The sequence below is a fragment of the Lacerta agilis genome, chromosome 2, assembly GCF_009819535.1.
Source record: "Lacerta agilis isolate rLacAgi1 chromosome 2, rLacAgi1.pri, whole genome shotgun sequence".
Classification (NCBI taxonomy): domain Eukaryota; kingdom Metazoa; phylum Chordata; class Lepidosauria; order Squamata; family Lacertidae; genus Lacerta; species Lacerta agilis.
In genome coordinates this window covers 56003368-56028570 of record NC_046313.1, presented here as the reverse complement: position 1 = coordinate 56028570, position 25203 = coordinate 56003368, and the positions used below count along the sequence as shown (strand labels likewise).

At 41.7% G+C, this 25203-nt stretch overlaps 1 protein-coding gene across 3 annotated transcripts in view; it reads left to right on the top strand.

Annotated features, from left to right (window-relative positions):
• The window catches only part of TRPC7 (transient receptor potential cation channel subfamily C member 7), a 96764-nt gene that overhangs the window by 59560 nt on the left and 12001 nt on the right, over window positions 1-25203 (top strand). For 2 of the 3 annotated variants that reach the window (XM_033140150.1, XM_033140149.1), the window contains exons 3-8: window positions 1187-1351; window positions 6032-6248; window positions 9964-10197; window positions 13366-13630; window positions 19265-19460; window positions 20867-21088. In XM_033140150.1, coding sequence (XP_032996041.1) covers window positions 1187-1351; window positions 6032-6248; window positions 9964-10197; window positions 13366-13630; window positions 19265-19460; window positions 20867-21088 — 1299 coding nt within the window. The remainder of the gene's footprint in view (window positions 1-1186; window positions 1352-6031; window positions 6249-9963; window positions 10198-13365; window positions 13631-19264; window positions 19461-20866; window positions 21089-25203) is intronic. The other variant, XM_033140151.1, reaches the window with a different exon arrangement.

The following is a 25203-nucleotide window of genomic DNA, read 5'->3' as shown; positions in this document are numbered from 1 at the left end:
TAATGAATCTGTGCTTTCTCTGCTTACAAGCTATGCTGCTCTTTTGAGTTGATTGCTGGTAGAAATTAAGAGGAGAAGGAAGAGCAGTAGTAGTGTTTTAATTTATTACCTGGCTATAACCCTGAGGTCCCAGCATGGGTTACAACTAAAATCACAAAAATGTGGTGGGTAAAGAGACTTGAATTCAGCTTTCCCTGAAAATTGTATAATGAGGATGCCAGATGCAGAAAGTGCATCTCTTATCATACTAGACTATGGAGCCATCAATAAAATTGAAAGTGGATTCAGGAAACAAAAAAGGAAAGGCATTCATAACTAATGAAATTTCTGGATTTTACTACAGCAATATGAAGTGGTTGCCATTAGTCAGATGCTTTTCTACAAAGCTTTCTAAGATGACTTCCTTGACATTAGTATTCACACCAGACATTTTCAGAAAAGCACTACAAGAGATGTTTTAGTGTGTTTTGAAAGCTGAACACAGCAGGGTTGCAGCTGAGAATACAGTCATAATGGGAATACTTTAGTACTTGTGGGTTTGTTTGTTTTTTTGTTTTTTGTTTAGACTGTGGCTTTTTGAACGGTGAATATATCCTGAGATGGCAACTTAAACTGTTGCTATTGACACTGATCACTGTTGGATATAAGAGACGAATCTGCAGAGATTCAAGTCAAGTCATATGTTGCATTTGTTCGGATTATTGCCAGTAGGTTTTGGTTTTTTTAATAACTCATTGGATTTTCTGCAAAAAGGGTTTATCAGAATTAAATTGGGGAGGGGGGGGTGACTGGCAATTTGTTACTAACAATGCTATGTGGATGCTGCAAAAACAACAACAACAACAACAACAACAACAACAACAACAACAACTTGTATGCATGAGGAATACTGTTCCACAATAAACTCCTGTCTGGAAGTACCTGTACCCTAGATTTAAACTTTTGGAACAAGCAATGTTTTGTCTGATAAGACATAGGTGCTGAGTGCTAAATGAATGGGCCTCATCTCTCAGTTTTCCAGGGATTTGTTCTCTGCCTTTGCTACAAGCTTTGAATGTTTTAAAAGGGCTCTGTTTCTCTGTATATTTACAGCTTCACCACCCCTGTGGTCAGGGGACTCATGCTGCTTTCTTGCTCAGCTCTTATATTCTTCAGGCGATGCTTACATTCATTTTTCCTCTTGCAGTTTGTTGCCCATCCCAACTGTCAGCAGCAGTTGCTCACCATGTGGTATGAAAACCTCTCAGGCTTACGCCAGCAGTCCATTGCTGTGAAATTCTTGGCTGTTTTTGGAGTCTCCATCGGCCTTCCATTCCTTGCCATAGCATACTGGATCGCTCCCTGCAGCAAGGTACAGATTGGTTAAGGTGCATGTTTGTTTATCATTATTTACACACTGTAAATTCCTGTGGGGCTTGATACCAATGCAGATGCTTAACAAAGACCACAAACAAATATTGACATCATGGTTGCAAGAGGGCTGGAAGAAAGTCTCTCCTGTGGGGTGACAAAGGGATAGGAAGAAACCAGCCAGCCAGCTCCGAAATTGTTTTGAAATTTGTTCCCCAAAGTGCTAGAGATGAGAAGGATAAGAATGCTATTTAGAGACAGATGGGGAAAGCACAAATAAAAATAGGAAATAAGGGATGGCATAATGCCAATTTTACTAGTTATTAGGGATCATGTGTGAATGCAATTTTAGAAGAATCAGCTAAGAAACCTTGCTCCTGTTGTTACTACTACATGCACATCCCCTTAGGCTGGGTAGCCCAACAACTAGATGACTGCAGGTTTCCTATCTCTCCCTTAGGCCTAATTACTGCTATCAACCCAAGCTGCCACATGCAGTACATTTAAGGGAACTGCCACATGAGGAAGGTGACACTGTAAGGCACTGTAGGTGACATGGTACCCTCCAGATGTTATTGGAATACAACTTGCATGGTCCCTGATTATGAGGTTAATGGGAGCAGTGGCGGACTTTGGGCTCTTAAACTTCAGTGGCACCCTGTGCTATGCTAAAATTCAATGCCCCCCATGTGCCTCTTGCACTCTGTTCCCCAACACTGTTTTGGTGCCTCCCACATGGCAGTGCCCAGCAATACCCTAAAACCACCTCTGATGGGAGTTGGAGCCTAACTGCATCTGGAAAGCAACATTTTCGGTGTCATAATCACACAGGCATGGTTTACTTTTAACAAAATGGAGAGAAAAAACATAGACAAAAATCAGGCAGTAACTGAAATCAAGGCAGTAACTGAGACCTGCTAAGCCACTCATGTCCAAGCACCAGATGAACAGACATCAGTTAGAGAGATATCCAAAATATAAGGTTTTGGGAAAGGGAGAAGCGTTGAGATGATTCTGAAGGGCTGAGGTTCTGCATTATTTATCTTCCTACAAATTATATTTTTATGAAGTTTTGAAAGCTGTCATTCCAAGGACAATTTCCACAGCTTTCATCAGACTAACAAAGAAAATAAAATATTGATGCAGCCCTGATCGAACATGAAATTTTTGACATCACTGGAGAAGAGCAGTTATATTAAAAAGAGTTTCTATGCCACCTTATTTCCGTGGCAATGCATGCAGTACTTTGATTGCATAAGGTACACCTGGGTCTCTGCTGGTTTAGACTGCAATCCAATGTCTACTTACCTACAATTCCCACTGAAATCAGTGGGCATTCTGAGTAGACATGTCTCAGATTCCACAAATCCAGAGATGTGCTGCTTCTACCTACAGCTGCTTAGAAAATAGTATCAATGTTATCCCCACCACCACCACATACACACGCAAAAAGTCATTAGGGCAAAGCAGCAGTTCTTCCCTATATTGTTGTATGCAGATACTGCAGAACAAATGTTATGAAATAAGAAGCCAGAGTGCCTTGGCTAGAATAAATTCTAAACACTGGATTGACTTTTCACAATTAGTGTCCACACTGCATTTATCGTCATCATACCCTCTCAATACTAAAGCCAAGTGGTCCCATGCCTACCATTTTGGAAGTGAAATATATAATAATAATAATAATAACAATAATAATAATAATAATGTAGTGAACTCTGCTCACTAGGGGCACACCCCAGGTATGTGAAAGTGCATTCATTTGTAAATTAAATGGGTTTGTTTTTTTAAAAAAATTGCCCAATAAAGAGCTTAACTTAGTGCCATCCAGAGCCTAAAGGACTCTGACAGCATCTAAGCTACAGAAGGAATATGAGGAAGCAGAATCAGCCTGCTTGAGCCCCCAACAACAGCTTGTAATATCTACAAAGTAGGTATTAGGACGTGGATGGTGCTGTGGTCTAAACCACTGAGCCTCTTGGGCTTGCCGATCAGAAGGTTGGCGGTTCGAATCCCTGCCACGGGGTGAGCTCCCATTTCTCGGTCCCAGCTCCTGCCAACCTAGCAGTTCAAAAGCACGCCCAAAAGTGCAAGTAGATAAATGGGTACTGCTGTAGCAGGAAGGTAAATGGTGTTTCCGTGCGCTGCTCTGGTTTTGGTGTCCTGTTGCGCTTAATCATGCTGGCCACAGGACCCGGAAAAACTGTCTGCAGACAGGCTCCCTCGGCCTGTAAAGTGAGATGAGTGCCCCAACCTCAGAGTCGTCTGCGACTGGACTTAACTGTCAGGGGTCCTTTACCTTTTACCTTTTTTAGGTATTAGGACAGGTAGATGAGGTTAAAAAAGCAAAACTACTTTTTCTCCCTGCACTAAATAAGGAGGTTTCAATTGTGGCTATTAAAAGGGCACATTTTAATATAATTTTTTAAAAAACAAAACCAAACACCTCATACCCTGATTATTATTTTTAAAAAGAAGAATAAAGGTGTCTCACAACCATACAATATCCAATAACATAAAAACAAAACCACAAAATGCAGTAAACCACTGTCAAAATAAAAATAGTTAAGCTAGAGCCTGCAAAGTCTAGAAAGCTGAAAACTGTAAAACCAAAACCAAAACAAAGCACCATAGTTTTACCCATTCAAGAAAGATTATTCATCCAAAGGCCTTCTTAATCTTAATTTAAGCAGGTGCCTAAAGGGGCTTGGTAGATCTCAGTGGTAGATCTCAGTGAGGTGGGGCATTTTACAAGTTGTGTTCTGTGGGGAGAAAGGGATGTATGTTGGTTTGGGGGTTCCTTCAGGCTTTTCACTGCCAGCAGTGTTGAAATGAGAGGAAAGTGTTGTTGTTGGGTTTTTTTTAATATTAACCAGCCTATACGTAATATAAAATTCTCAAAAACTTTCCTCAGGACAATATTTTCTGTACTTAATATGAGAATATCCATCCATAGGTGTTTGGACCTTTATGCTGAGTTGTTTATGCAAAAATGTGCTTCAGATTATATCAACACTTTGTGAACTTCCTATGTTAGTCTTGTGGAAGTTAAGTTTCAGGTCTGGCAAAAGGATTTGTGTGTGCTTTAAGCTTTAAAAGAGATGTTCTGGCTTCAAAGATTCCTCTGTTTATATGATTAAAGTGAATATAGAAGCACTTTGGAAATATTGGGATAAAGATAACAGATTTAGATCTTACATTTGGAGAAAACCATTTAAGACTTTATGAAGTCCCCTAGGTTTTTCAGAAGTGTGACAAGTTTGTAAATTTGTTTGTAGTCTTTTCTTTCTTTCTTTCTTCTTTTTTAAAGATAATATTTCCCTCTTGAACAATTACCAGTACATTATTCTAAGAGTTTATTGGCAAAGTTGAAACTTTAAAACATTGAAACTTCATAGTGAAAACTTGTTACAATGTGGTGGAATGGGCAAGGACCAAAGTAGATTAAACAACTATGGATCAATTTGTTTTAACCTAGATATGCCCCACTCACATACAATGAGAGAGACAGGAGGCCAGTATTAACAGCAAAAAGAGACACTTGGGTGAGGACTATAAATCTTCTCCTTTGTCCATGGCTTAGTAACCTGCAATCTCTCTCCCCAAGGAAGCGCCCTTATATGTAGCCAGACCATAGTAGAATTTCACTGGGGAGAAAAATGTGCAGGGACATTTTTTGTACCTGTTGAGAGATACAGAAGAGGCAGTAGGAGGAATTAGCCACCCCAGCCCATCCACTGTTTTTGCTCTTAAAATCAAACCCACCCATCTCACACTTCCCTTTCCACATGATGGGGCAGAACACATGGATTGTTGATCACATATGAAGTGTTTAGGGATGCTTCTGGCATTATTGCTTAATTAATACTTTTTGTTTGACGTTTTTTAATCCGGCTTTTTAGGGTGTTCACCTAAAGCGATTTCATTGCTTCATCACCCAGCTGGGAGATGTGCATGAAACAAGTGCATGTGTGTCCATTTTAGGCACACTGATGCTATATTGTTTTAGTATTTTTGTTGGACTTTTCAGTGTACTGAATACGTTAACATTCTTTCTTCTATTAGATTCAGGGCCTCTAATATATACTTTTAATAGGGTTGCCACACACCTGTGACTTCCTGGACATATCCAGAATCCAGCTGTCTTTAGCAGTGTCTGGGCAGAAATCAGGAAAAAATGTCTTGGGGAAATGTCCAGGAAAAAATGTCCAGACGTATGGCAGCCCATGGCAGCAGTGCCGTTTTTGCCAAAATTATTTTATAAAAATAGCTCAAAAATGGCAAATAAATTGCAACTTTGCCCCCCCCCAAGCTAAAAACAACTCAGCAACTTTGCCCCCCCCCCAAAAAAAGCTCAGATGCTCACCTTTTGAAATACAGCAACCCTACTTTTAGGTCCCAGGAGGCAATGACCTTATAAGTACAACTTTTGGCCACTCCTTATTTTGGAAATGTCACATGTACAAGTGTGTAGGTACCATCAGCAGTACTGTGTTAGAATACCTGTAAGTAAAGTATTTGGGTTTCAAATCCATTACTTAGAAGTAGATGCCACTGAAATCTATGCCTCACTCACTTCAGGCATTGAAATTGTGCCATGTAAAGCTAAAGAAAGTCTTGCTTTTCATACGACGGAAATGTTGAAGTCAACTTCATGGCTTTGTATGTCCTTTGTCTTCAGCTGGGACAGACACTCCGGAGCCCCTTCATGAAGTTTGTGGCGCACGCCGTTTCTTTCACCATTTTCCTTGGACTCTTAGTAGTGAACGCCTCGGACCGATTTGAAGGAGTCAAGCTGCTTCCCAATGAAACTGCCATGGATCATCCCAAACAAATATTTAGAGTAAAAACAACACAGTTCTCGTGGACAGAAATGCTCATCATGAAATGGGTTCTAGGTAAGTGGAAATGCAATCACCTATTGTTCTCGTAGGCAGAGGTCAAGGGGACCCAGACTGATGGAAGTGAAGTGCAGAGAGAAAAGTCAGGGCTAAAAGCTGGAGCTCAGGGATGCCTCTCTGTGGAATCTTTCATCCCCTGACAGTAACATTACATCAGAAGTACCTAAGTGGTGCCATGCAGATGTTGTCGAGCTACAGCTACCACTCCCTTTGACCATTGGACTAATTGGAGCTAATGGGAGTTGGAGGCCAACAGCATCTAGGAGGGGCACAGATTCCCCATCTTTGGTGTTTAAAAAAAGACTATTGCCAACAGGAATTATGAGGAAGGCATGAAGAACCAGTGGTGAGGCTGTTGGCTAAAGAAGTGAATTGGTATCTGCCCTGTGTGGGTCCATGCAAAGATTTTGGTACCCTACTCATAATCAGAGAAATCTTTATCACTACTGCTCCAGACACTCTGGAATAATGATGTTGGATTTTATTCATTTATTTATTTTTATCCGACTTTCTAGAAGAGCCTTGTTTGATTTTCTCTTTTAAATTGCTTCTAGGAAGTTATACCATTCTGTTTAATAGCTTGCCAATTCTGATACAGCTTTTTGAATGTTTTCGAGGGCTGATAACGAACAGTGTAGCTGAGCTCAGTTGCATTTGTTTTGAGCAGTGCTTGAAGTCCTATGGGGGAGAAAACATTTTCCTACATGATTGACTGCCCTCTCTCTTGCTATCCATTGGTCAGCAAATCATCTTGGAACTCAAACACTAAGACTATCTCTACTTTTTCCAAATGGCCTGGGTGGTCTTATATAACACACCCGGTCTTTCCAAGCCAAATTGTGCCAATGCATGGATCCTTTAATTCCCCAGTGAATTATATGGCAGTCTGAGAAAATCAGTAAAATCATAGCACACAGCATTGACATGAGAGAACAAGGTTTACATGGGAGAACAATGCACAAAGCCCCCCCCCCCCGAAGCTGCTTTACTGGGTGCTGTTTCACTTTCTTGGGCTGAAGGTCAAACCACTTGTGATGTGTCGCATAGTTTACTCTGGCATGCTTGGTTTATTTTTTCTATAAATAAATTTCAGGTGTGATATGGGGAAGCCCAAACTGGATTAGGCCCACTGTGTATTGGCAGGAGGTGTAGCTCTTTGACCCTGCAATGGACCTAATCAGAATCCACCCCTCTCCTAATAATAATAATAATAATAATAAGCCCTTCCATCCAGCTGGGTTTCCCCAGCCACTCTGGACAGCTCCCAACAGAATATTAAAAACACGATAAAACATCAAACATTAAAAACTTCCCCAAACAGGGCTGCCTTCAGATATCTTCTAAAAGTCAGGTAGTTGTTTATTTCCTTGACATCTGATGGGAGGGCGTTCCACAGGGTGGGTGCCACTACTGAAAAGGCCCTCTGCCTGGTTCCCTGTAACCTCACTTCTTGCAGGGAGGGAACCACCAGAAGGCCCTCGGAGCTGGACCTCAGTGTCCGGTCTGAACGATGGGGGTGGAGATGCTCCTTCAGGTATACTGGGCCGAGGCTGCTTATACACCCGCTGTTAGCAATGAGAGCAAAGGTCCCATTGAGAATAGCAAGTGCCGGGTGCCTCCTTATGAAGATAGGAATCAGCCTCATACTTCGTCAGACCACCTAGCTCAGTATTACGCACACAGACTAGCAGCGGCTCTCCACAATTTAAAATCTGGGTTTCTCTCAGAGCCCCCTGGCAATGCTGGGAATTGAACCTTGAATGTTCCACATGCAAAGCAGATGCTCTACTACTCTGCTCTGCTGTGTGGCTACTAACCACAATAACTATGTTCCCCCTCTACTGTTGGAGGCAGCATGCTTCTGAATCCCAGTTCCTGGAAACTGCAGATAGAGAGGGCTGCAGCGCTCAGGACCTGCTTGCATACCTGAATTGAATTTCTACACCTTCTGCGCCACAACTGACATGGCAGAAGGTGGGCCCATGTTTTTTCCTAGGTTGCCCCAGGCTGAAATGGTTCTGTGAAACTAAGGAACCCTCCCGTGCAGAGGTGCTCCAAATTCCACCTGGAAGATTTGGAGCTGAGTTCTTTTTGTCAAATCAGATACCGTCCTTCAGACAATGGAATCTCCTGGCTCTGAGCCTGCTCATTTACAGTGAAAATAAAGATATGCAAGCTTTGTGCATCCCAAATGAAAGTGCATTAAACAACCGTTGTGTGGGATATTAGATTTGGGAAAGTGAATAAGCGACAAGCTGTAAAAAATTCATGAATGACAGTATGAATTATTTATTTTTTTAAAAAAAATCATATTAAAATGCCTCCCAGGAGATCTGTATTTTGAGAAAGGAATGCTTTTTTTAGGTAACAGGTGCATGACAAGCGAATAAAATTCAGGATATTTGTTTGTCCTCTCCGCCCTCCCCCAGGATATATTCCGTTTTCACTTCTGTTCTCTGAGAAGAACGGCCCACAACCTGTGCAAGCTCTCTCTGAAGCCTCGATAAAGAGTATAACATTTTATATCTTGCTACAATTTTTTTCTGGTTCCCCCCAATTATTTTCTCAATTACATCAAAAATGAATCCTCACTCAGTCAGGATGATAATATTTGGAATTAAGCAGAGTGAACTGAATTTCAATGAAGAAACTGCATTTGATGTGAAAACTGGTGTTGGGACATTAACAATTCTTCATAGTTGAGTTTTGGGCGGAAAATAATGAATTACTACAGCTCCCATAGGTGATCGAGCTGCAAGATTTCTCCTGGCTGATATTGGTGTAGCATAGCGGCTATGAGCCACCTTCTGCCCCACACTTTCTAATCACAGGTCCACACTTTAAAGCTCCATGTCTGAGCACTTCTTCTTTTTTACCGGCCTCTTTCCTCAGGAAAACCCATGCTTTAACCCAAAATCAGAATAAAGAGCAATCTGGGTTTTCCAAGGATTGCCATTTGCTCTGACTCAGCAGTATAGACTAGGCTTTTGTGGAGGAAATGGCCGGGCAAAAACAACAACCCAAGTGCTCAGACAAGGCATTTTAAAACCTTTGCCTAGAAAAGTTACACAAAAGGAACTCTGGGTGAGCCCTAAGCTACAAATCAGCAGGTCCTTGGTTTGAATTCTGCCTCTGCCATGAACTCACTAGGCAGCCTTAGGCCAGCCACCACCACTTAACTTAGCGTTGCCATATGTCCAGATTTTCCTGGACATGTCCAGGATTCCAATGACAGAATTAGCGTCCGGGGGGAATTTGGGGAAATCGGCAAAATATCCAGATTTTTTACTTCTTGAAATATGGCAACCCTATTTTAACTTCTCTTACAGGGTTTCTGTGGGGATTGCAACTATAAAATGTACGTGAAGTGCTCTGAGCACTTGACAGAAGTATTGTTGTGGATGATGGTGATGATTTATTATACTGAGAGTCAGTGAATATTGGGAAGGGTAGCCATAAGAGAACATAGATTGCTCTGGGAACTATGTTTTTACATTCCAGGAGGGGCCACATTTTGGGTGGAGCTGAAGAAACGCTGCCTTTGCCATGTTGCTCAGGGGAGAGAGGCAGAGAGACGGTGTTTTTGCAAGTTTAGTGCAACGTCTGGTGCCTGGGCATAGAGGGCATGGCTGAGGATTTTGAGGGACACACCTTTGCCAACCTTGCTGGTGACATGATGCCAAGTTTGTCTGCCCTCCCCTCCTCCCCCCAGGTATGATATGGTCCGAATGCAAAGAAATCTGGGAAGAAGGCCCCCGGGAATACGTCATGCATCTTTGGAACCTGCTGGATTTTGGGATGCTCTCGATCTTTGTAGCTTCTTTCACTGCCAGATTCATGGCTTTTCTCAAGGCATCAGAAGCACAACAATACGTGGACCTGTATGTTCCCGTTGATGACCTCAGTAACGTCACCCTTCCTCCTCAAGTTGCCTACTTCACATATGGTAAGAGAGGGTTGTTACTTAATACGTTTTTGTTGCTACGGCTCAGGTTTTTACCGGAGGCAGAAGCAGCAAAGTTCTTCTCCTGAAGGTCAGGAATGTTTGCAAACTATTCATTAGATGTGTCCAATTGAGCCAGTTTGTTAAAAAACAACAACAACCCACTAATACAGAATCAGACAAGTCTGCTCTTAAATGAAATTCCAGATTTGTATGGAGATCAACTGAATGCAGTTGTATGAGCAACCTCAAGGCCACACAGGAGAAGAACCTCTGCATTGTCGAGGTTCACCGTACAAAAGGTAACCTACAGATGAAGGGATCCGCTTTGTGTTCCCAAAGGAAAAGAGACCGAGCGAACAAGACATTCACAGCTTGATAATGTGCATGTACATTTAGCAGGTGAAACTCCTGGGTAAGCATTGGCATATGACTCACTGCTAGGGTAGGACCCCTTAATATTTCTCCAAGGGGGGGGGGGAGGAAAATAAACATTTGGCTAAAGTTATCACTGACTGCCAGCAGCTCCTTCGTAAAAGGGCACTAGGTTTAAAATAAAAATAAAAATAAAAGTTTTGTCTGGTCTGATGGCAGATGGCAATTTCCAGAATCAGGTTTTGCAAAACTAAAAGCCCAATTCAAGGCACCATTCCCACACTGTGAGCTTGTTGTCAAAATGCCTTGAGACAGATTCCTCCAGATGAAGAAATACAAGTGAGGCCAAAACTGAATGATCAGTGGCCAACTGAGGGGGTGCTTAACCTTCATCTTTTCCCTGCTTTCCAAGCTGTTTTCACTGTCTGATATATCAAATATGCATGCAGAGCTTTCATGGGGGTGGGGTGGGGAGAGCAGCAGGGGGGTTGCAGGGGAAAGTGGAAGGTTAAGCACTACACCCTCAGTCTTTGCTTCTCACTTGCAAATTGTGTCCTAGAACATCTGTAGTGCCTCCTTAAATGTAAGGGGTGGTTTTGTGTGCAGAAGTCCCTGGGTTTTGCCTGATCTCAACCTCCTGTATTCCAATATACATCTTTGGAATGCACGCCAGAATCTGTTGGGGCTCTCCATAATCCATTCCAGAGTTTTGGATTTTGTTGCCTTAATGCATTTTGCCATCAATTGTGGAAACAGGATTGAAACCATTGTAGCTGTTTCAGGACCAGGTCACCAAAAGTAGACTGAAATGTTTTTCTTCTGTGACACAAGGTTGACATAATTTTGAGCCATACATGTTCCAGGCTCTGTTGTTACAGTTGCCTGGAAAAAAAACCTGCAGAACAGGGAAGCCAGGAAATAATACAGTATTTAGATGTAATGTGATACAATGTACTTTTATTCAATTTAGAAGAGCAATGCTGATTTCTTATAACACCCAGATGCAGAACAATTGGAAATAATTTACATTTTCCCTAAGAAAATGTGTCAGGATAAACTTTGTGTGCACACATAGTAAAGCAGTCACTAAGCAGGGCATGCATATGGATTACATATTCTTTTTTGACGCTGCTAGACCATTTTACCTTTCTGCTATTACATATTGTGGGGTAAGTGCTCCCTCTTGTGGAGCTATTGTGTAATTAGCGTTATTCCGAAGTACAAAGTGAACCAGCAAGAAAGGATTTTCCTGTAATGTAATTCACAGAATTCTACACAAAAATGGAAATACTAAAATATCAAACTAGTTATCATAAAAGTAGAAATTCAGACAAGGGCCTGTCATAGTCTTGAAATTTCTGCTTATTATTTTTCTTCTTAGTTTGTGTGTGTGTGTGTGTGTGTGTGTGTGTGTGTGTAATAGCTCAGAGTCAGCATCTTTGTTCTGAATAATCATAGTATTGGATGGCTGAGTTTCCTCATTTCTTTTTGTAAACATATTTGCTAAATTTAAGTGAAAGTAAAAAAAGAAAAAGAGAACAGAAGCCTCTAAATACTACACTAGATTAAGAAAAATTAAGTAAAGGAAAATAGATAATGTAAATTGGAATATGTTTTGAGGGAATGCCACCTGCAATGTTTTTCATTCCAGTAGTTGATAAACACATGTGGCAGGTGTTGGGAGCAATGGCAGCAGCACCTTGACTGTTCTTCCTGATCTCTGCTGCTTCTGCCACCTCGTCCTCGGTGATAAGAGAGTAGAGCTATATATCCCATAGTTTCCCCTCCCCCCCAAAAAAACCCTTAACCTTCTGCCTCAGGTGTGATGGAGGACACTATCCCATTGACAGTGTTGGAGTAAGATTCGGTTGCCAGTAAATCTGTAGAATAGGGAGGGAGTTGCATCTTGTCCTTTGCCTCAAGCAGCAAGGTGTCTTTTAAAAAAAATTATTCAATTTCAACAAATAAAAAAAAGGATTACAACATACTTACATTAACAGAGTTAATATACCTCATCACAATTTATGACACAAATAAAAATTTAACTTTCCTAACCTTCCTCACATGTTTACATGGCTTCCTCAAATCCCTCTTTGTTGAATTTCATTATATTACATCTTTAGCAGTTTTCCAACTTCATTATTAAGCTTTAAAAATCCTCGACAAGCAGCAAGGTGTCTTGGACCAGCTCAGGCCGGCCCTGATAGTGCACATTTATCACATGCCTGACTGCCATTGGCACGCCTGCTATAGAGAGTACTGAGTTAGACAGACTAGTGGTCCGACTGAGTTAGTGCAAGGCAATATCCTGTGTTCTTATATATACTTTTAGACATCTTCTAAGATTATGGTCTAGAATGTTGTAGTGTTGTGACATACAGCCAATTGAGGCTGCAACTTGATCCTCTGAAGTGTGATGCTAGTTAACTATTATTATTATTATTATTATTATTATTATATCATTTGTTCTTGGCCCTATAGAGGGTGGCCTTCAGAAGTCTTCTAGTTTAATAGTTATTCTTTAGTGTGCCTCTGCTTTGGCTAAAGCCCACTGTTTTGTTCTGGAAATCTTGCAGATGAACTGCTGCGGTAATGAAACAGAAGAAACAGGGAGGGTAAAGTGAAATGGGTAAGAAGGGAAGATAGTAACATCTAGGAAATCCCTAGGAAACCCCCGGTGAAGGAAAGCATACCCTGGGTCTTCCTGCTGCAATGTACAGGGTCCTCTCACCCTCCCCTTGAACCTTAGCTCTGTTCGCATTAACAATATATATCACCTCTTGTGTTTCATTTTAGCCAGGAGCAAGTGGCTTCCCTCAGATCCTCAGATCATATCAGAAGGACTATATGCAGTTGCAGTGGTACTCAGCTTCTCCCGGATTGCATACATCCTCCCAGCCAATGAAAGTTTTGGTCCTCTCCAGATCTCTTTGGGAAGAACTGTGAAAGACATCTTCAAATTCATGGTTATTTTCATCATGGTGTTTCTCGCCTTCATGATTGGAATGTTCAACCTTTACTCCTACTACCTTGGTGCAAAATATAACCCAGCATTTACGACGTGAGTATCTCTGCAGGACAGTTTGTGATGCAACTGGCTGTCTCTCCAGATTGCCTTTGTACATGTTCTATATAGAACCACAGATTGCATAAAACTACATGCTAGTTTGATACATCAAGTGTTTGTACTATGCTGCACAAACATAGATTTTATGCAAAAGTGTCACGTTTAAGAACTTGAGTACTGTTTACTTTGGTGTTAGATCAATGCAGATGACACATCACGCCCTTTGCTTTAAGCAGTGCTATTTTTCTAGAAAAAGAGGTGCCGGAACTCACCATGAACTCCTTCCTTGTTCTCTTAGAATGGCAATGGCACCCACCTGAGAGGTGCCAGAACTGAGTTCTGGTGAGTTCTGGCTGGAAAAAAGCCCTGACTTTAAGAATTATGCTTTGGGGGGGGGGGTTGGATGCAACCACTGATTTATTATGTTTGCCCCTCTCTTCCTCAAGCCATTTCACTACACTTGTCTTCTGTATTATTGTTATTGTTATTGTTATTATTGTTATTACCCCAACTTCTTCCCTGGTAGGACTCAAGACGGCTTACAGATAAAAACAAGAACTGCTAAAAAAAACCTAAGAAAAAACTATAATTGAAAAAACAATTAAATTAAACATTGTTAGGATTAAAACTATACACATATATAAAATCTGGCTTAAACATACAATTAATTACAATAAATACAGCATAGCGCCAGCTCTTTCATTAAAAGCAGTCAATTCCCAAAAGCCTGTTAGAACAGGGAAGTCTTCACCTGCCAGTGGAAGCACAGCAAGGAGAAAACATTCTCCAGGAAGAAGAAGAAGAAGAAGAAGAAGAGTTTGGATTTGATATCCCGCTTTTTACTACCCGAAGGAGTCTCAAAGCGGCTAACATTCTCCTTTCCCTTCCTCCCCCACAACAAACACTCTGTGAGGTGAGTGGGGCTGAGAGACTTCAGAGAAGTGTGACTAGCCCAAGGTCACCCAGCAGCTGCATGTGGAGGAGTGCAGACACGAACCCGGTTCCCCAGATTACGAGTCTGCTGCTCTTAACCACTACACCAAACTGGCTCTCAATTTCCCAAGTCTGGGGGCAGCTACTGAAAAGGCCCTCTCCTCCCATGTTCCCACCAAGCATGCCTGTGAAGGTCACAGGATCAAGAGAAGGGCCTGCCCCAAAGATCTCAAAACCCAGGCAGGTTCGTATGAGGGGAAACAATCTTTCAGATAGCTTGATCCTAAGCTGTGCAGGATGCCATGCAGCTTTGAGTAGCTAAATCATGAGGATGTGTCAGCAAACATTCCCTAATATTCTCTTTTCGAACCCCAGACAATCCTGGCAGTTGAGGAATCCTTAGGGACTTTGCAGCTCAAGGTTTTCCATCTGCTGATGATACAGGGATGAGTGTTATCAGTGCATTGAACACATTGTTCTACAACTTTCCTGAGAGCCAACATCTGAAGCAGGAGTTGGCATTTTAAAAAAAAAAAACTGTTAAAAAAGCCGTAGACATGAGGCTATTCAGACTTCACCTCTGCTATTTCCATATTCATTATGCCACCCAATGCTTTGTGCTATTTGGGTACCATCTTAACAATATACATGAATATAAAAATTTGTAGCTCAGTCAAGCAGAATGAATCATCCGATTTTCAACTGCCTGTATGCCCTTAATTCTGCTCTCAAGTGCACACATCCTTTGACAGATGTTGGAAGTGAAAAATAGTATCTAATCCTGTAATTAAAGGCTGTGGCCTAAAGAAACTGTACAAGATAGCAGATTTCAGGTTGCAACTGTCAGTATTTCACTTCTTAGTGCTTCAATTCATCATTTTTTTTAAAAAAAAAGATAGATGCAATTTACATTTGAATTTATGCTGAATTGAATTCCTTGTCTTTTAGAGATTAAATGTAAAGGAATGCAGCAGCCACTGTCACATGGCTGCAAGTAATAATCCTATTTTACACATTTCCATTAGTGATGATGCCAATTTTGGAAACGTGGAGAATGAAAAATTCCCCAGTCTGGAAATCGCAAGTCCATTACGAGCTGAGCACAAGTTGCCTTTGAATTCCAACCCTGGCTCACAGCTTCAAGTGTGCGAGGATCGTAAGCTCAGAGTGTGCTCAGAAATAATATGACTTGCTTCTCAACTTTATGGGAAATAATCCATTCTAATACCCATTCCAAATCACAAGGGGAGGTCTGACTCATCAACTTGCTTTGCTGCGGTGGCATAAGGTGGAAAGCATGAGGTCGGCGGGGTGGCAAGGTCTAGGGTAAAGTTGGCAGTGTCTAGGGGGTAGAATAGGTGCCAAGGGTGAACGAAGCAAGCAAAGGTGCAGCTCCTACTATATAGATACAGGGAGGAAGTAACTTAAAGGCCTTTAGCTGTGGGCTAGTTAACTAGCAGGATTGCTTGAGCAAGAGATGTTTCTCATGTCAGATTGCTGTAGCACCAAAACATCCCCAATACTTCAGCTGAAAGCCTGTGAGAAAAAGCATGTGGACCAGATCTTTTGGGGCTGCACCATTTATTATCCCTGCACATAGAAATGTAGCATGTTTTGGAGAAAGCTTAGATTCCACAGAGAATGTGTCTCAAATGCAGAGACGGGCTCAGTCCCGCGATCTTACCCACCCCTGCATTCTGGATAGGTACATTGGGCCTACAACACTTAAATCTTTAAGGCAAAAAGATTCATCTGGGAAAGATATGTTAGTGCTTTTTTCAGACAGGAAAGAAATTATGCAGGAGAGATTTACATAAGTGATGTGTCCTGTTGGAAATAAGCCTCATGCTTATTGAAACAAGGAGAAGTCAGCATGCAGCTCAGCTGTCTGTCACATTTTTCCCCGTGCGTGGTTTTAATGTCACATATTACTATGTGGTGTTAATTCTTTGTTTGATGAAAGAACATAATATCCTCTGTTGAGCTTGTGATGTGTAGTAATGGGAAAATCCCATCTCCCTCCGGAGACAGATATGTATGTAGATGCCTTGTAGTAAGGGAGATTGTGTGTATTTCAGCAAGAGGGAAGCAGCCAGCAGACTTCAGACTCTGTTTGCAGCTTTAATTCACTGGATAAATTTGAATCATTCACTTCACTTCCCCCATTCTGCAGTTTATCCTTCTGTAAAGTGGATAAATACCTGTTCAATCCCAAAGAAGGAAGGTATCTTATCATTACTATGGTGCCAAACATAACAGGTACGATCCAGACTCAGCCATGCTTAGAACAGACCCACTGAAATCTGCGGGGCTTAAGTTAGCAAACTCAACTGCCATTGATTTCAGTGGGTTTACTCTAAGCATGGCTTGTGGAGCAATCCAAACTTCTCGCTGCCATGTGGAGCCACCACAACAACAACAGCCTGGCCAATCACAGCAGCAGCAGCAGCAGCAGCAGCAGCAGCAGCAGAGAGGTAGGCAGGTGTCAGTGGATCCCTAGGATGCTGGTCAGACCTACTTCCTGCTAAGTTAGAAGGGGAGAAGCTAGGTTGTGTGGGGGCTGGGGAAGGCGATGTGACAGGGTGAAGCATATAGCAGGGAGCAGACAAACTCTGAACCCCTGACCTGTGTCACTATAGAAAGTAGGCTCCATATGAATGTGCCTCCATAAAAACCATAGAAAACCTTGAACTGGATCTCAGGAAGATCAAAGACCAAAATCCAGCAACCAAAACCCTTCCTTTCTGACATCTAGTAGTTTATGTGGATGGCAGCTTTGGGATGGAAGACCTAACTAATCGGGCTTTTTTAATTGAATTTTCTAAAGGGAAACAAAAGCAAATACAGTCAAACAATACAAAATATTTCCTAATAAATCAAAATGTTGTGTTCTGTGCACACATGGAAGGGGCAGGAGGGGAAAGAAGGGGAGGGCATCTGGTGGCCCAGACCAACCTGGTGCTCAGACATTCAAATAAAGAGTCCATGTATCAGATAACTTTCCATCTTTCTTGTGCTTGAGGCCAACTTCTCATATGCTGCAGTTGTGTCATGTCCTCAGTTTGCTGTCCAACTGAGGTGCTGATGGTAGACTTGTCCATGTGAGCCTCCACCTGCCTCATGACGTGGTACAACTTAAACATGGGTTACCCACAACCTCAGACTGCAATTTCAAGCAGCCATGTCTAGAAATTATAAAAGGGCAACAAATCATCAGTTGTTGTTGTTGTTGTTGTTGTTGTTGTTGTTGTTGTTGTTGTATTATTACTACAGTGTTGTTGTTGTTGTTGTTGTTGTTGTTGTTGTTGTTGTTGTTGTTACTATTACCATTACCATTACTATTTTATTATATTTTTACTGCCAAGAAGTGGCTGGGGGAAGAGATGTGAGGGCTTAAAAAAAAAATTTTAATTGCCTCAAGTGCCAAAATAATTTGGCAGGCTTTGAACTGTAAGCACTTTGACTTGGGAAGAGGGTGCCATTTTCTGTTCTACCTCATTCAGTTAATATGTCTCGGACCATTGTGGTCACACACAATGCCTGCATAACAATGAGACTTTCAAGGGAAATATGGCAGCATTCCAAAACAGAGGTTAATGCTTAAGTTGTGAGGGAAAATAGCAGATTTGACACTAATATATTAACACTGCTGGGAGGGCTTGAAAAAATAGTGGCACCCTTCCAAATTAAAATAAAAGGTTAATAGAGGGATACTGCTGGGGTCAAGGTTTTTTATTTCAGTTGGCTAAGTGATTTAGATTACAACCTTCAAACATTTATAAAAGGTATTATTACTGGGAAATGTTCTGCTTAATGGAAGAACAGAAGCCATGCCTTTGCTTATATGAACAACAGTTTTACAGTTCTTTATAGGCAGTTTTCATAACCCTTCAACTGTTAAAAGGAAAAGCAGCGCAAGGATGCAATAATACTCATCAGTTTAGCTCATTTGCTGTAGAGTAATCCCAAGCAACAGGTGTGATGCTTACCTGTGTATAGGAAGGTACACAAAAGTAAGTATACACCTCTCCGTTTATCTGGGTGAGCAAAAGGCATCATCACAGTTCAATGACACATTCCAAGCAAGCAAAATTGCTCAAGGAGGATACGGAACAAGGCCAGTGAGCTGTGTGGTCCAATGAAAGGTGTGCCATAGTGAGAGTCCAGAAAGTAAGATTTCCCGCAGATGGCCACATTTAGGGCCGGGGCCTGAGGATTCTCACCCCTCGGTTAGATCCTATCATCTCAGGGAATCAGGAGACTTCTCAGAACACCGTGTGGGGAGAGGGGTGGGCAGATCGTTCCATCAGAAATGAATTCCTCACATAGTGTACATGTTTTAAACAAACAAAATTAAATAAAAGAACTGAACCTTGGCTATGATGTAGGGGGAGGTGTGTTTAGTTCACATTTAACCAGTGATCCACAGAGGATTTAGTGAATTGCCAATAGAAATATTGAAACCCTGTACTGATTCATAGTCCAGATCCAGACTAAAATTGGAAATAGGAAAATCAGCCAAAGTAAGGGTGTGATATTGTTCATCAGTGCTCTTAGCCTCTTAGGACATTGTGTATCTTTATCACTTCAGAGGATATTGCCTAGTTGTACTTGCAGTGACAGACAGCAGCTCCTGTGATCCCATGGAGACAAGGTATCTGTGGAGGACTAAAAAGACTCTTCTTTTGTCTTTAGGGTAGAAGAAAGTTTTAAAACCTTATTCTGGTCCATATTTGGTTTGTCTGAGGTAATATCAGTGGTGCTGAAGTACGACCACAAGTTTATTGAGAACATTGGATATGTGCTCTACGGAGTTTATAACGTCACCATGGTGGTTGTGCTCCTCAACATGTTAATAGCCATGATCAACAATTCCTATCAGGAAATTGAGGTAAGGCAAACAAATGTGATGGTGTAGCAAATTTAATTGGTGATTATATATTATGAAAAGAAAGACCATCACTTTCCCCTACTTCGTCATTTATTTTATTTTTATTTATTAAATTTCTATCCCACTCTTCCTCCCCAAGGAGCCCAGTTCCGTCACTGTGGCCTTTGCTTTCTCTAAGGGCAAAATCCATCTCTACCCAGTGGGTTTCCTCTATTTAATTTGCAAATGATTTCAAGATCACTTGAGGAAACATTCCTGTGCATTTCGAATCTGGGTTTGGATGATGGGGCACTGCAGTTGGGCACAATGTGGCTAAACCTGCCCCCAGCCTACTAACCATAAAATAGGGTGGTTGTTTGCTGCTACTTCTTTGTAATCTGAATCCCTGTGAAACACAACATTGCACCAGAAGGGATGTTTTTAAAAGCTCAGTAAGCATCCTGCATTTATCATGGTGCAGATTTAAGAATGGACTGTCAGCAGATGCCACATTCTCTTACTGACGCTGATAGCTTTTTGGTTTTCACTCAGAAAACAATAATTAATCTGAGGATCCGAAGGCACAAGTGGAAATACAGAAGAAAGATGCCATTTAGATCAAAACAGGCAGTGTTCACCTTGAATTGCCCTCCCACAATTGTTATTTGTGTCTTGGCTCCTTTGACAGTCATGTAGCGGTGAATTTTTTATACTGAGAAATGAACTTGTTCGCACATCCTACATCTGAAAAAGAACCACATTATAGGAATAAGGCCATATCAAGAAAGAAAGAAAAGGTCTGATTATAATCCTACCAGAAGGGATGAGAAGTCCAAACTGCTATGTGAGAATATGCAGTGGATCAAATGCCAAAGAATTGGATATTACTGTAGTGCATTTGATTCATGGCTAATTGCAAAAGGAAGTTATAAGCAGCATTTTTACAGATGGTTGACTTCAGGACAAAACATTTTGGCACCTGTGCAAGAATATCAAAATCGAAAGCACTTTTTAAAGCACCTTTTCGAGACTGTTCTGGTAACAATGAGCTTGCCTCCTATCCAGGAGCCTGTGTGTTTTGTTTAAAGGTTGGGAAAGGTCTGGGTTGAAAGCCAGACTTTAATTTATAGGGATGAGGGGCAACCATTGCTTCTTTATCCCAGAATTCCTAGATGTATGACCTGACATCTGTAGTTCCCAGGAGGGATTAATTCAGCCTGCAATCTCCATCTGGGACTGAGTCTATAAACAACCTCATGCCTCCAAGATAAACTTAGGTTTTGTACATCCCACCCTCCCTTGGTTGGTCCCAACAAAGGTATTGCCCATCTGTGGAATGATATAAACTGAGTTGTCTTCTGAAATGGTAATATTGCCATCTTTTAAAAAGCAACCCACCCCCACCCCCCGCTTTGTTCCTTTTTCAGGAGGATGCAGATGTGGAATGGAAGTTTGCACGTGCCAAGCTTTGGCTTTCATATTTTGACGAGGGAAGGACTCTACCTGCTCCTTTTAACCTAGTGCCAAGCCCTAAGTCGTTTTATTATCTCATAATGAGAATTAAAATGTGCCTCATAAAACTCTGCAAATCCAAGGCCAAAAACTGTGAAAATGATCTCGAGATGGGCATGCTGAATTCCAAGCTAAGGGTATGTCCTTTTATTTCTAACAAAAGTTGCGGGTAGGGGATTGTTAATTCATCCTTTCATTTAATCATTTTGTTTAAACCGGTGTTCTTCAACCTTGAGTCCCCAGATGTTGCTGGATGACAGCTCTCATTGCCGCCAGACAGCTTAGCCCAATGGTCATGTTTTATGGAAGTCCGCCAACATCTGGGGACCCTAAGCTGAAGAACACTGCTTTAAAAATGTGGCGGCCAGCCTTTATGGAAATGTGTCACAATATGAGAGAGCGTCACTCTAGTGCAGGCTTCCTCAGACTCGGCCCTCCAGATGTTTTTGGCCTACAACTCCCATGATCCCTAGCTAGCAGGACCAGTGGTCAGGGATGATGGGAACTGTAGTCTCAAAACATCTGAAGGGCCGAGTTTGAGGAAGCCTGCTCTAGTGCCTGCTAAAGCTAAAATACATCCACAGTCTCCCTGTGCATTGGTGTGGCTTGTGTTTGCTCTGCAGAGTCATAGAAAAAGCAATTGTGCAGCAAGGAGAACAGGCAGCAAAGGACCCCTGGATGGTTAGGTCCAGTCAAAGGCGACTATGGGGTGCGGCACTCATCACGCTTCAGGCCGAGGGAGCTGGCGTTTGTCCACAGACAGCTTTCCTGGTCATGTGGCTACACTGCGCTATAGCAAGACTCATCAGCTGCTATTCAAGAATGTCATCCTATTGCTGGTTCTTTGTCCAGAGTTTATGAAGCTGGGGGTGGAGTGGAGCGTGGGTGGGTGGGTTGGTAGAGACAAAACTTCCAACTGGTGCTTGAACAAGAGAACTTTATTACTGTGACATGACCCCCACATCTCAGTGTGTATTTTTTCTCATAAGCAAAATCATCATTGCACTCCCCCCCAAAAAAATAAATAAACTGCAGGCCATGACTTTCAAAACCTCATAGGCTTTGAACCTGCACAGCCCTCCCCAGGGGTTCGATGAAGAAAACTTGGAAATAATCACAGTAATATCAGTTACATAGAAACTGCTCTTTTTAGTGATGAATTAGCTCCTTCCGGCTTAATCTGGAACTGGCCTTGGCAAACTGAGCTATTTTCCAAAAGAAAGTCAGTTCTCTTCCCACACCCCGGTGACCAATTAAAAATTAAAAATTTTAAAAACCCTCTCAGGCTGATGTCACTGAGAATGCTCTTTTTGTTTCCTCCATCCATCCTGTGCATTGAAGGCTTCTATAGCAGTGTGCCAGGGGCAAAAATAATAATAATAATCCTGGGAAATGAGCTCTCTAAGCCATCTAAATCTTTTTATTTTATTTTATTTATTAATTATTATTATTATTATTATTAATTGACATCCGAGGATATCATACGCAATCTTAAATACACGTACAAAGAAAAGGTAAAACTAATAATAATAATAACCTTAAATAATTATACCGTTAAATATTGATTTAAACTTGTACTCATACGTGCTCTTTTCCTATACTTTCTAACTAAACAAAAATAAACCAAAGTAAAATCCAATAAACCAAACTATGTCAAAATAGACTTCCCGTCAATTCCCGATGTAAGTTACATTTACAACGTCGAATGTACTTATACTTCTTACCTTACTCTTAATATATTTTCTAATACTTTCTTATAACACATCGTACCATTTTTCCTTATTTAATAATGTTTAATTTACACAAGGGTCATTTGAACATTGCCATAGAAATTATGTCATTATTATATTTTTGTAGATATTTCTTGAACATATCCCATTTTTGCATGAATGATTGTTTTGTATTTCCCCTTAATCCATTTGTCAACTGAGCCATTTCTGCATAGTCTAGTAACTTATTCTGCCATTCCCTTACTGTTGTTACTTTTCCCCCTCTCCAGTTCGATGCAATTAATAACCGGGCAAGGGCTGTCGACTATGCCATCTAAATCAACAGTATGGGCTGTGGTATCCTGGATAACTATGTTTTCCAAGCTATCTGGTTCCTGAGATGCTGCTGAAATATTTTAGGCTACAGGTGCTGGGGCCTGGGGCCCTCCCGAGGCTGTTGCACTCCAGCTCCCATCAGCCCCAGTCAGCATGACAAATAGCCAGGGGTGATGGGAGTTGTAGTTGAGCAACAACAGGAGAACCACAGGCTTCCTGCTCCTGTTCTAGGGTATGAAGCAAGCATCTCTGTATAAGCCTCCCCCTGAACACAGCAGTTGTATCGGCAGGGTGTCCTTCACCTTTATCAACGGAAAAGATCGTCTGGTGGGGTGAGAAACAGGACCACATCCACTGTAGTGTTGTTGTTTGGAAGTTTTATTACAACAGTAGGTTCCTTAATTAAGCTTCGGGAACCACTGTGTTAGGGAAAGGATCTAGAAAGAGAAATTTGGATACGCACTAAAGAATATGTGACATCTAAACCAAGTAAGCAACAGAGCATCTCAAGCTCCATTGCATAAAAAGAACAAAATGTGGTAGGGATAGATTACCATTTCTGTAATTTGCTGTTTCTGATGCATGAGGAGAATGCTGAAGATTTAAAGAGCTTTATAGATCCTTCAGAGCATAATCAGCTGAAAAAGTGGCTTCAAAGGATTTTCAAGCTCCTTTCCAAGGCCATACAATCAGCTAAAACAGTGATTTTTCCAAGTGTGTTTCAGAGAACTGAATTCCTCAGTGAGAAAATCAATGATGAAGGGCAAGCTTCCTTGAATGTCAGCTCACCCCCACCCCCCACTACTGATTTCCTCCTATGTTGTAGAGCCATAGGGACCATTGGATATATTCTGGGGGAAACCCCACCCATAACACTGAGTGGCCCAATAGAAGTATTGTGGGAAATAACTAGGCATCCTACACATGTCCCAGAACCCTCTGCATCTACAGACAGCATAGAAAGGGATTGTTGTTGGAAGTAAATTCATAAACCACATAACTTTGTCCCTGCCTGTCCATGCTCCACTACACTAACTGGTTGTACTGTTGTTGTTCAGTCGTGTCCGACTCTTCGTGACCCCATGGACCAGAACACGCCAGGCACCCCTATCCTCCACTGCCTCCCGCAGTTTGGCCAAACTCATGCTAGTCGCTTCGAGAACACTGGTTATACTAGGCATATACACACACACACACACACACACACACACACACACCCCGGTATATATATAGTGTGTGAGAGAGAGAGAGACAGAGAGAGAGAGAATTTTTCACTAGGTGTTTCATGAAGCAAAAAGCCCCAACTATTTAGCATTCTGGGCTGTTAACCAGCAATCTGTCTAACGAAGGAAAGGTCAGCAGCCAGCCAGCAGCATAATAATGCACACTGGGTGGGAAGGGGGAAAAAACAGATGAGAGGACATAATCAAATACCTTATTTAGTTCTGGTAGAGCTGAAAAGGAATTTGCAGCAGGTCAGCAGAAGGTGGTGGAGCAGAACACCTGAATGTGCAAATCTCCAGGGTAGTTATGGGATGGAACAAGAGGGATCCTTTCATTGCTAGGTGCAGCCAACTGTGATAACCCTTTGCTTTATGAATTCCACCCATCTGTAAAGTACCTTACATAATCTACTTAAACCTCCATCTTAATATATATCCTTGAAGTAAAGAAAAGTCACAAAGGCAGAGAGAAAATGGGTTTTTCTCTTTTCCATTTTCACGTCATCCCATTATCTACAATAAATCATCATCAAAGGAGGGAGGGGTCATTAGATATGAAAGCTGCAGCGCAATGCACTCCTTGCAGGGCACACCATGTGGGGCTACCCTGGTCCAGAAGTTCCAGCAGGTGCAAGATGCACCAGTTTGATGAGGATAGACTACTGCCAGCACATAACTCCTGTGCTCAAAAGCTTGCACTGGCTGCCCATGTGTTCCTGGGCCAGGTCCAAGGTTCTCATATTAATTTAGAAAGCCCTTAACAACTTTCATCCAGGATCTCCTAAGGGCCACCTGATCCCTTATATCCCTGCCCAATCACAGAGATCTTCAGGTCCAAGCCTGTGGAACTCCCACCTGACTCAGATTTGACAGGCATCTTCTTTCCTGAATTTCAAGCACACAACAAATAATTTCTTATTCCACCAGGCATTTTAAAGTAGTGTTTTGTTTCTGGGATGAATTTTACTTGTTCTTATTCTTTGT